The sequence below is a fragment of the Haliotis rubra genome, unplaced genomic scaffold, assembly GCF_003918875.1.
Source record: "Haliotis rubra isolate DU_JTF1 unplaced genomic scaffold, ASM391887v1 Scf623, whole genome shotgun sequence".
NCBI lineage: Eukaryota > Metazoa > Mollusca > Gastropoda > Lepetellida > Haliotidae > Haliotis > Haliotis rubra.
In genome coordinates this window covers 525,386-538,388 of record NW_025767328.1, presented here as the reverse complement: position 1 = coordinate 538,388, position 13,003 = coordinate 525,386, and the positions used below count along the sequence as shown (strand labels likewise).

Genomic DNA, 13,003 nt, shown 5'->3' with positions numbered 1-13,003 from the left:
CGGAAAGACTACCGCCCGTATCCCCCCTTAACCCTAGCTTAACCCTAATCCTAATCCTAACCCTGATAATTTAATGTCTGTATGAACAATGTCCTTTATGTTATGGCTTCTAGTCAAATCATATTACCTGAATATATACAAATCCTTTCCCTCATCGTTAAAATGTAGGGAGATACGGGCGGAACTCTTACCACCTTCTCATGGGGATCTAAACAAAGTCAGGCTTTCCCTAAACAAGTAAATGGGACAATATTGCTGTGCCTACTTTAAAAATCGTCTATGCACAACAATCAGTGTGTGAATTTCACACATACAGGCTTGTAACACAGAGGACTGGCACCAAGGTACATACTGTCACTGACGGGACCTTAGCTTATCAAAGTACATACTTTAATACCTTACAATCACCTATGACTTCATATGAAGGCAAGGCATCCCTGGAGATGTAATTTAGCGTAGTCATAACAGTGTTGATAGCGAATGTTAAGGTAATGAGGAGCGTGTCCAGGCCGTCGGCTGCGCGCTTCAACACCCACAAAGGCAAGCCATCTGAACAGAACAATGTCAGCATTTGGTTCAACTTACAATAAGGAAAATATTTGTTTTCAGCCATTTTAGATAAATATACAAATGTCATTAATTGAGACACAAAATCCCTTTCCGAAAAATGATGAGAGTCCTGATCTGAACTCAGCAGAAGATCTTTGGGATAACCTTGGCTAAACGAAAGAGTGAGCTAGAGACCCTTTAGTTCTAAACCTAAATCAGCTGACAAAGGCAGTGCACCAGGAACAGCAGATGGAAATGTTGGAAATAAGACTTCTGACGATCAGCGTGAGGGGACGGCTTAACCGCTAGAGTCTCAGTTGTGGACATTCCAGATACTGATTGTAGATTGTACTGATCATACGTGCTCACCCTACATAACATGACAGTCCGTATGGTGGTGTTGGTTGGCGTTGCTGATACTATTCATGGAGGTTTTCAGACATGTGGCACCTAGTTCATTTCAATTGTTTTTCTTGCTCATTGACACATACTGTAAATAGTATATTGAATTGTCCATTATTGTGTATCTTGTTGCCATATGAGCATTCATAGAATTGTTCCTCATTTTCAATCATTGTCATTTTACAACAATTATCTGTCATAATATGTCAAATTAGCTATTTCATTACAGTTAATCATTGACGAGTTCTGATTGACTAGTCAGAATATGATAACCTCCCAAATGAAATAATATAACAAACCTAACGTGTCTGTTACCAGGAAATATAGCTCTGAACAAACCAACAGAACAAAGCGGCACTATCAATGACTGTCGGTGGGCGAACACCACCAAGAGAGACGTGTGTGGAGACAAGAATTCCTCCCTGGCTGTGGACGGTGTGGTCAACAGCAGGTACTGGTCAGGGACTTGTTCACACACGGCAACAGACCGGACATCCGCCTGGTGGAGAGTGGATCTGGGAGAGACACACCTCATCACCAATCTGAAAATATTCTTCTCACATCCACGCAAGTATTATGAACACACTGTACAGAAAAGAATCACAACTCACCACTCAATGAAAGCTTCATCTGAGTGTTAATTACATACCAAGTTGGATAGAGATACTATATTCATCTGTATTAGTACTGAAATTAACAATGTTTCAATGTGGTTAATATCTGTGATAGGACTTGAGGAATATATCATTAGAATATTGGCAATTAATAATTTGCCCGTAAACAATTTTGGTTTACGTTTGTAACAGAGGTATGATCAATCAATAAACCGATTGATCGATCTACCGAATGCCCAATCAATCAATCAATGAACCAGTTAGATCAGATGTAATGACACACATTGTTCATAACATTTTGTTACAATGCCTGCCCAGTTAATACCATATGTTCAGTGAATCCAACGACTCAATACAGTTTTTCTTAGATATATTCTCACAAATGCTTCCGTTGCAATGATTGTGTTGAATTTCAGTGGATCATTCCAATCTGCTAAGGATAAGTATCAGTCTGAATGAATATAGACTTGGCACTATCTATTGTATAACTCTGTGCTGCTTTGGGAAAGAGGTTTGCAAGCTAAAGACTACAATGCCATGACTCTACCCTTAGATCATTCATTTACCAACCTTGATCTGACTCACCATATCCCCACCCCAACCCCCACCCCCAACCCCCATATTGACGTCTTGATGTACATTGTGTATTTGTATAATTCTAGAACGAATGAAAGGTTTCGTGGTACGGGTAGACAATCATCACCTGTGCTATCGGCAGAGCCAGTCCTACCGTCCCAGCTCCCCCGTCAACATCAGCTGTGTGACACCAATACGTGGACAATATGTCACTGTCCAGCTGCCAACACTGAACGGCTCGGAGTACATTCTCAATCTCTGTGAAGTGGAAATCTATGGTAAATCATGCATACTGATATTTTCTCACTGGATACTGCGTTTGTGGGTGCCGTGATGGATACACTGGGGCAGGCTGTCAGGAAAGTATTCGCAGGTTGCCCCCATTACCAACCAATAACGACTCGATTTTGTAATGTGTAGTGGTAATATATGGTAATATATATTTCTGTCTCTATACACTGTCGACTGCTAAGAGATCTATGTGAAATATTTATTCGATTAGGATAAATGTGACATAGTAACTTGATGACACTGAAATTGTTTTTATGCTTGAATTTGTTTACTATTCACTTTAGTAAAACCAATACCAATAAATGTTTGTTTGTTTCTTACCAGAGTGTGCTGACGGGAGTTTCGGGCCTGGCTGCAGTTTCTGGTGCTACTGTAGGAACACATCTGAGGTGTGTAACAAAACCACTGGACACTGTGAGAGTGGGTGCAAGGATGGCCGTAACGGGACTGACTGTCAGGGACGTAAGTAGATATCTCTTTAGAGTCAAATGAATGAGTGTTGCACTGGAGAAAGATAGGTCTATTAAATTCCTGAAAGATTTGCTTAATGCTAGATAGATTCCCTTACGAATAGCATGGATTTGTATTTCGATGACAGATGTCAACCAAGTCAGTGAGCCTTACCACCCGTTATCGTTAGTCGCCTCTTACAACAAACAGGGGTTACTGAAGATCAAGTCTAACCCGGATCTCCACGGGTAATCAGCACTTTGGTTTCCAAAGAACAGAGAAGAGCCCATGATATGTGAAGTAGATAGCTGCATGGGGGAATGGCTTAGTAATTGTTGTCAAGTGCACACGAACCTGTAACTCTTTCGTAATTTTATTTTTTTTCTTGTTGAAAAAAGCATGGAACATAACCTTCATGAGGCTAAAAGGTAGAATGTTTACTCTTGTGTGTTATTTTCTACAATGGTTGGATTCCGCCAGTAAAACCTGTTCCATGATTTTCAATTCACGACACCACTTATTACTGGGGTAGAGAAAGTATTCGGACAGCTTTCATTTCTGTATCAGCACTTTGGTTACCAAAGAACAGGGAGTCCACTATGTGGGAATTAGATAGTAGCATTGGGAAATAGTTGAATAGTTTTTGTCAAATACACACGAACCTGTAACTCTTTTGTAATGTCTTTTGGTTGAAAGTACTTGGAACACAGTCTTCATGAGGCCACTCGCGTGGATTGTTGTCTGTTGTGTGATGTTCCAGAGTGCAGTGACAACTGGTTCGGTGACCAATGTGGCAGGGAGTGTAGATGTAAGAACAGACAGGAAGTGTGTGACAAGAGGACTGGCCAGTGTCACTCTGGATGTGAAGACGGATGGACAGGACTGGACTGTCAGACACGTGAGTAGTGTGGTCATTGTGATCACCGTCAGCTGTCAGACCCGTTTATTATACATTTATTATGTTGTGTAGGTTACAAACTAGAGAGTTGCTGGCTAAACCAAGGGGTGTGGGGAGAGGAATTCACTATTAAAGCATAAACAAGATGTTAATGGACCGATGTGAGTTTACAATACAAAGCGCCACTGAATGCCTGACGGTTACGTTATATCTACGGTGTGGCGTCATATTATACGTATTGGTTTACTGTGTATCCAGGAAATAGCTGCTTAACAAATAGCTGTGTTACACACAGTCAATGCCTTTCATATACGTAACTTAAGTATTTTGGTGTAAAAATACAACTGCTGAGTATCAACATCATTCTAGTGTTTAATGATTGATAATATAAAACGTCAAACCTACATATAACATAGATTTACACTGAAAACGTAGCTTTGTTCTATATTCCTAAGAATGACGTTATGTCTGTTGGAATACACTGAGGGGTGTGACGTCACAATATTACTGTTTATTACCCTGAAGATAAATTTGTCGAATTCTGATTAGTCAATAGCAAAAGCATACCAAATCACGAACCGTATACACTGTCAAATCTGTCATGTGACACACTACAGGGGTTTACGAATGACCTTGACCTTAGATGGAATGTGGCTGCCATACGGCTGATCGCTTTGAAATTTGAGAGTTGGTGTATAAAATAATGAGTATAAACAGACCAATAAAATTGTTGTCATAATTTTTTATTTGTTGTGTCAATGAATATATCCAAAGAATAAAATGTTTTTGTATTTCACTTGTCGTTTTACAAAACCTCAAATTCAATATTTTTTATCATAAACTAAGCCATCCCGAGTTATCTCCTTTTATGACCGTTCAGGAAAATCCATGGCGAAAGGTCTTGCGTCTCATTCTGCCGATGATTGAATGTTGTTGTTTACAGACAACCTAATAAAAATATCGTAAGGGTAATAAATTCGTCACACGGTCTTTTGAAAGGGTGTACTGGACTGTGAGACCCGGGACTGTAAGACCCGTACACCCTTTCAAAACACCGTGTAACTAATATTGTTTTATTTTATTTAGGAAGATGGGTATATACACTGAACTTTAAATACTAATGTGTGTGTGTGTGTGTGTGTGTGTGTGTGTGTGTGTGTGTGTGTGTGTGTGTGTGTGTGTGTGTGTGTGTGTGTGTGTGTGTGTGTGTGTGTGTGTGTGTGTGTGTGTGTGTGAGATGATACAATACATCGATTTACAAATTATACTGTTGCGTCGATGAACAGCCTGTCCCCTTAGCTTTATGCCGGGTTCATCTAGCGTTGACATCTCATCTAAAAGGTTGAGAACTGATTATGATCACTTCAGACAAAGGGTACATACAAACTGCAATTCATAGGCGTCTTCACAGATTATATTTGGTCAGTAAAAAGTACCAAGTATAACCGTATTGGTGAAATACCTAGAATATTTTTGAGCTCTATTATTATACTAAATGAATCTTCCTCCACGAACATTCTGATGTAATTTGACAGCGTGCCAGGACGGTACCTACGGCTTCAACTGTACAGGCAGATGTGGGAGGTGTCAGGATGGACAGCCATGTGACAAAATAGGAGGAGAGTGTCAGACATGTGCTGACGGATTCAAGCCTCCGTTTTGTCAAGGTAAGGAAGAACGAATAACGTTCAGCAACATTGCAGGATAGTATTGACAATATCCGTTTAATAATCAATTCATGGAATCAGTATGTGAAGGTATGCCTACTTTCGCCTCGGAGTATGATGTTCATAATGTAAAGTAACGGTCTGTCATGCAGTGTGTGATGACTACTTCTATGGGGAGCAATGCAGCTCTATGTGTGGCCATTGTCGGGACAACGCCATCTGCAATAACGTGTCAGGCGATTGCCCGGATGGATGTGAACCAGGATGGCAAAGGATGACGTGTCACCAAGGTAACCAGATCGTTTGTCTTTCACTTTCACTTAAAGGAAAGCTATCTTTCTTCAAATAAATCGTGGTACAATATTTTGGAATATTTTTATATATGTTTCTGTACCCTTCTCTGCCTACAACCCACTATAACAATTGTAAAGGTTATTTTATTATACCTGTTATGGAAACAAGATTGCATGGATCGTGACAAGTTGAGTATGTCAGGTAAGGAGATAAAACTGCCTATCCTGCCTGATTATGTCTGTAGAAGTTATTTCATACAAGCAGTCGACTGCATGGTGAGATTTGCTTAGTAGGATAGTCTTGGAGGATTACGTTTTAGATTTTAGCGACGAAACTCTTGTTGACAGAATGTGACGAAGGCAGATATGGTGACGGGTGTTCTGACTCTCTTGGTTAGCGTTCAGGGAAGTATCTCCATGTCTTCATTCCATCGTGCTTTCAACAAATAGCCCAACTTGTACAATATCGTTACAGCTTGTCCTGAGGGAGGCTATGGTTCTGACTGCATGGAGACGTGTGGACATTGTGCTGGAGGAGATCAGAACTGTTCCAATGTGGATGGGATTTGTAGACATGGCTGTCAGGACAACTGGAGTGGAACATTGTGTAAAGGTTTGTGTTACATCTACAGCTCTTTCATGGGTCAAATACATGGCTGCAGAACTAAAAGACCCTAGAACTAATCTATATGAACTATCGAATATTCAGAATATTTTCAATGCTGAATAGTACTTTGCAAGTACATTAGAATAAGACCAAGAAAGCATCAAATCATTGTTCCCCTTAGAAAGTTATTGCCACCCTTCTAGAAACGTTCCCATCCTGGAACGTCTCGAACGAATAAGTCTTTCAGTTTCATGTAAAAACAAGAGACGGATCACTCTAAGGTTCAGGCCGAAAAAAGCTCCACTGGCACAGTCGACTGCGGTTCAAAGTGGACCATGACAGCACTTGGTATTTCTGCAACAACAGGCTAGCTACCACCAACATAAACAGTCGCCACTTAACTTAGCCAACACGTTATACTATTCAAATGTGTTTTTCATATCTGTGTTTATCTCTCCTTTCATTAAAAAAAATTCTATACATTCACAAATTAGATGAGTATATTAGACAAATATTTCCTTTAGACCCTTTACATTTTGGCTGCAATGGTTGAATGATTCCTCATGTAGACATCTAATCATGGGATATACAGAAAATATCAGGACAGCTTTGATTTCTGTATCAGCACTTTGCATTAAAAAGAACAGGGAAGGATCCATATTCTACCATGGCTAGGTGAAATTCTCGAATTTGATTGGGCAATCAATAAATTAGAGGCAATCAATTTTGGTTTGACAATGCGTCTGATTTCACGGCGCTTCACTGCGCACGTATACAACACTGCCGCACTACTTCAGCTTGGCCACCAACATGGCTAATATCAGCGATACTCTACAACCTTCACTACAAAAATAAGTTGGTTTCCGGAACACTGAAACTGAGAAGAAACGACATGGAAACCACCATTTCCAGTTGGTTTTTCATGAAACCTTCAGTTGCAAATTCCAGGAATGGAAACCAACAAGAAACCTATAACCTTAGTTTCTTGTTGGTTTCCATTTACTGAAATGCAAAAATCAAAGAATCCAAAATGGAATCTAGTTGGAAACTCAGTTACTCAGTTTCAGTGAATGGAAACCAACTGGATTCCCCATTTACCCAGTATACGGATGGTTTCCAGCATTCAGGAAACCAAGTCATTTTTGTAGTGCTTATATAGTCGCCCTGCTAATATCAGCACAACAGACGTGATGGAAATGCTGATAAACCTTTTATTAAAACTCGAAAAATACAAATATATGATTTTTCCTACACAATTATTATGGAACCTTACTATCATATTATATTACAAATATATTCAAACTCAATTACAATGCACAGCCCCAAACATAAACAAACATTTTCTAAGATATAAATCAGAAAGCCTTGCAAACATACATCCCCTCTACAAAAGTTGCAGCAAAACGTTAGTAAACATTTACCTACCTGGTAAATGGTATAGGTGTTTCCGTTTAGAATGGGAAATTCGCAAGATAACGGTCAGGCAAAACACCAAATTTATACTCCATTATGTCCCGATGCATTGTTAAAAAAATACATGTCAAAAATTGAACCACCAGAATTCTGCTCTCTGCCAGCTTCCCCGCAAGGCTGTCACTGCTGGTGATCTATGTTCATACCCTTTGAAAAAAGCTTGGCCACAATCCAGTCCCAAATGATGAAAACAATGTTTTGGAATCCCAAGATAGTCGCATGCATGCGTTAGGCCAGCACTGTCACTCGCATACCGGGGTAGAGACACGTATGTGTAATTATGATCGAAGCTCATCGGTCATAAAAATCAACAGTCTTTGATGAGTTACAACACTGATTCGTAGGATCTATTCTAGAAAAGGATCTATTCTTCGATTCTGCAGGGTTCAGATTCGTCAGTCAGTCAAGCATTCACTGTCACTTCAAATTTCAACCTTTTTTCACCAGCTCGTCCGCCATTTCAAACTGTTGCGTAACTGTCAACAAATACTTCCAAGAAGTGGGACAGACGGAGTTGGGGTGGGGTGGGGTGGGGTGGGGTGTACAGTAACACGGCACACAAAACAATAGACTGGTTTCGGTTGTGTGAAGGTGGGATTATAAAAACCAAGCTCTAAGGGTATTACATTGTTGCATTGACTAAACAGTAAACTAAATTAATCATTTAAAACCTCACGCTATGCGTTCGGCTTCAAATGAAATTAAGAGACTATCAATTCGGTCTAACATTCATTTAATTTGCAAACACAGTACGTTTATCTCCTAAATAGGTGAAGTAGATAGTAGCATTGGGGAATAGCTGAATAATCATTGTCAAATATATATGAACTTGTAACTCTTTGTAATGCTTTTGGTTGAAAAAAAACTTGGAGCATAACATTCATGAGGCCAAAGGTACTCGCGTGGATGTTTTACTGTTGTGTGTTATTCCAGAGTGCAGTGACTACTGGTTCGGTGACCAGTGTGACAGGGAGTGTAGATGTAAGGACGCTTATGAAGTGTGTGACAAGAGGACAGGTCAGTGTGACTCTGGATGTGAAGACGGATGGACAGGACTGGACTGTCAGACACGTGAGTAGTGTGGTCATTGTGATCATCGTCAGCTGTCAGACCCATTTATTATACATTTATTATGTTGTGTAGGTTACAAACTAGAGATTTGAGGAGTGGGGAAAGGAGGAGAATTAACTTTTCGTCAATAGATTAACGCGTCAGTTCAGTTAGCCCTGTTTACCTTAGACAGTAATAAATTTGGCATATTAATAAAAAGAAATACAGTTCGCCCTACCACCATGTACAGTGTATAGTGTAGTAAAAGTACACCTTAGCCCTCAACCATTATAGTTAAAGTTCGAGGACGTTTTACTGGTATAACGACACGACACGATACATTACCTCGATTGACAACTCTTGAATCATAGTACATAAGATTCGTAAGATTACAAATTATACTGATGCAAAACCGCGTGGTTGATAAATAACATTAACCGATTAAGAATCAGTTCTTGTCGATTCTATGGTATTTGTAGTACCTAATGTTGTGATATGTCAATTTCAAAGTTATGGCAATAAAGACAATATTCGCCTAGATTAACTGCTGGGCTCGTTGGATTATCATAATCAACAGTATCTCTCACTATCACTAATTAATAATGCAAGTTTGCTGTCCCCATAACTTTATGCCGGATTCAGCCAACACTAACATCTCATCTAAGAAAAAACGGATTCTATGGATAGTCAACTTCTTTATTGCAATGAGTGCGACGTTTCGGTGTAGGTACTAACACCATTATCAAGCAAGTGATACAAAGAGGAGAATATATACACAGCTACATAGTGAGCATATACAATTGACATGGTTTATATATATATATATATATATATCTATATATATATATATATATAATGTACTACTCACACTTTGCTAAGGATCACAAAAATTCACAACTTTACTTAAAAGGTAGATTCATAATTTGAAATTGTATCCATTTAAAACTGGATGAATAAAAAACATGGTAACCCCTCTTTAGGCAAACAGTCACTTTAATGTAACCTTATGTACTTATGCATGAATAACCATCAACCATTTTGCAAATCATGGAACGAGTCAGTGACAAGTACGCAACGCCTGTCAATAGCAGGTATTGGTTCCACAATACTGAAACCTAGGATCAATGCTTACAATAAGCTTAGATATGTAAACCAAATTTGGCCCCACATCATAGTAATATGTTGAATCCATGATTCGATCCTTAGCAAAGTGTGAATAGCATATACATTGGATTGCTGATTAGTCATTTGAGAGAAAGTAGATGTACACAGTGATTAAACAATATGCAGACTGAATTTATACAATAGATGAGTAGGTCGAAACCTCGAACTCTTTACAAAAAGAAGTTGACTATCCATACAAATTCAAAAATATCTTTCAAAGAAGTTGTCTCTTCTTAGAGTTCATAACTGACTACCAACACTTCAGAAAATGGGTACATACAAACTGCAGTGTATAGGCAAGTTTACTAATAAATTCTGTCATTAACACTATACCAAGCATGACCGTATAGGTGAAATATCTGACATATTTCGAAACTAGTTTCATACTAAATGCATCTTCGGTATTTATTTATAGAAGACAGTTACATGTACAAAACCTTTCATGACTAGTTACTATGAATAAACAATTGTGACTTTCATCGCATTAACATACGATTCACCAATATATTGCAGAAAAAAAAATGATATATTTTGATATTTAAAGACCTGTAGCCGAAGGACCAGTTACATCACTACATATTGATTATCACCTACCTTTAGCACCTATAATATTCGATCCTCCCTCCACGGATATTCTGATGTAATTTGACAGCGTGCCAAGACGGGACCTACGGCTTCAACTGTACAGGCAGATGTGGGAGGTGTCAGGGTGGACAGCCATGTGCCAAAATAGGAGGAGAGTGTCAAACATGTGCCCCTGGATTCAAGATACCGTTTTGTCAAGGTAAGGAGCTGCGAATAAAGTGCATCAAGATTGCAGGATATTATTCACACTATCCGTTTAATAATCAATTCATGGAATCGGTTTGTGAAGGTTTGCCTACTTTCGTCTAGGAGTACGATGTTCATAATGTAAAGTAACGGTCTGTCATGCAGAGTGTGATGACTACTTCTATGGGGAGCAATGCAGCTCTAGATGTGGCCATTGTCGGGACAACGCCATCTGCAATAACGTGTCAGGAGATTGCCCGGATGGATGTGAACCAGGATGGCAAAGGATGACGTGCCACCAAGGTAACCAGATCGTTTGTCTTTCACTTTCTCTTAAAGGAAAGCAATTTTGCTTCAAACAATCGTGGTATAATATTTTGGAATGTTTTATAATTATGTTTTTGCACTCTGATGCACCTACAACCCACTATAACAATTATAAAGTTATTTTAATTACATCTGTTATAGAAACGAGATGCTTCGTGACAAGTTGAGTATGTCAGGTAGGGAGGTATAACAGCCTGTACTGCCTGACTGTGTTGTAGAAGGCATTTCATACAGGTAGTCTACTGCATGGTGAGATTTGCTTAGTTGGATAATGTTGGAGGATTACGTTTTAGATTTTAGAGACTGTGGACAACTAAACTCTTGTTGACAGAATGTGACGAAGGCAGATATGGTGACGGGTGTTCAGAAGCCTGTGGTCAGTGTGCAGGGAAGTGCAGCCCTGTAAATGGATCATGTGATCAAGAAGGATGTCGTGATGGATGGACGGGGCAGAGATGTGACGACGGTAAGTCACCTGTGTTCAGGGAGGGTGAACAAATTGGAGTGTGGCGAAGGTAAGTGTTGTCAGGGAGGGTGAACAAGGTGGAGATGTGGCGTAGGTTAGTGTTGTCAGGGAGAGTGAACAAGGTGGAGATGTGGCGTAGGTAAGTGTTGTCAAGGAGAGTGAACAAGGTGGAGATGTGACGTAGGTTATTGTTGTCAAGGAGAGTGAACAAGGTTGAGATGTGACGTAGGTAAGTGTTGTCAAGGAGAGTGAACAAGGTGGAGATGTGGCGAAGGTAAGTGTTGTCAGGAAGGGTGAACAAGGTGGAGATGTGACGTAGGTAAGTGTTGTCAAGGAGGGTGAACAAAGTGGCGATATAGTGGAGATAATGAGGAGATTTTACGTACGCTTTCTGACATATGTGGGATTACATGTGACCTAAAAGACCAGTTTTTATGAGAAATATACCTAAGGCTTTGAAGGTTGAAGTGTAATATAGCGGGCTAAGGAGTGTTTGTAGTATTAGATGTGTGTTAGTGTCCAGTGAACTCTGGGGCACCGTTCTGTTGTTAGTAGTGTGTACAGTGTAGTTGGTCGGGTTCGGGCGTTTTTGTTTCCTTGCAGTGTGTGCATTGGTCTGTTTGGTGGGGTCTTTTTATTTAAGGTAGATGGGAATTTCATTTTTTTGACCTGTTCCTAATTTAGTTATAGCCTTGTCAAACCATTTAGGATTAATAGTAGTTTTTAAGTGTGTTTTTAAGTGTTTTGTGGAGCAGATGTTTTAGTTTAGAATTTGAATTTTGGTTGAACTTCATGAAGATTGATTTGTTTTGATAGGCTTTCTATTTCGTTAAATGATAATGGTATGTTTAAATTCAGTTATCGGAGTGTAAGGGCGGCTGTGGCTGCTTGGTCGGCATGTTCGTTGCCAAAGACACCACAATGGCAGGGATAGATTGAATTCTACCTTTTTTCTAAAGGCGTGTAGATCCTGAGTGGTTTTTAGTGTCTCAGTTATAAGTTTTGGTTGGCTTTTGGGGTTTTGTTTTTTTATTGCTTGTAGCCCACTGAGTGAGTCTGTTAGAATTCGAATTAAATTGTGTTGTTTGACGAGCACGGAGAGCTATTACTATGGGTTATAAATCTGTCGTGAAAATTGATTGGCTGTCTGGGAGTCTGTATGATTTAATTTGTCTTGAGGGTAGTGATGTCTGGATGCCGAAACATGTGTATTTTGTACACAAAGTATCCGTCTGTGTGAATGTGGCACTAGTTTGAACAGTGTTCATGTATGTAATCTTGTGTTTTGCGGTGTTTTGGTTTGTGCCTGTTTTGACTTCGGTGGAGAGTTGTGTGTTTCTTTTAGGAATTGTTAGATTAGGTCTTAAAGAACCACTAAACTTTGTTTTTTGTTACTCTTTTAACC

At 39.4% G+C, this 13,003-nt stretch overlaps 1 protein-coding gene across 3 annotated transcripts in view; it reads left to right on the top strand.

Annotated features, from left to right (window-relative positions):
- The window catches only part of LOC124256297 (multiple epidermal growth factor-like domains protein 10), a 115,339-nt gene that overhangs the window by 61,960 nt on the left and 40,376 nt on the right, over positions 1-13,003 (top strand). The window contains exons 7-14 of one of the 3 annotated variants that reach the window (XM_046690273.1): positions 3,643-3,780; positions 5,316-5,447; positions 5,600-5,737; positions 6,216-6,353; positions 8,754-8,891; positions 10,687-10,818; positions 10,971-11,108; positions 11,464-11,598. In XM_046690273.1, coding sequence (XP_046546229.1) covers positions 3,643-3,780; positions 5,316-5,447; positions 5,600-5,737; positions 6,216-6,353; positions 8,754-8,891; positions 10,687-10,818; positions 10,971-11,108; positions 11,464-11,598 — 1,089 coding nt within the window. The remainder of the gene's footprint in view (positions 1-3,642; positions 3,781-5,315; positions 5,448-5,599; positions 5,738-6,215; positions 6,354-8,753; positions 8,892-10,686; positions 10,819-10,970; positions 11,109-11,463; positions 11,599-13,003) is intronic. The other 2 variants (XM_046690274.1, XM_046690275.1) reach the window with 2 other exon arrangements.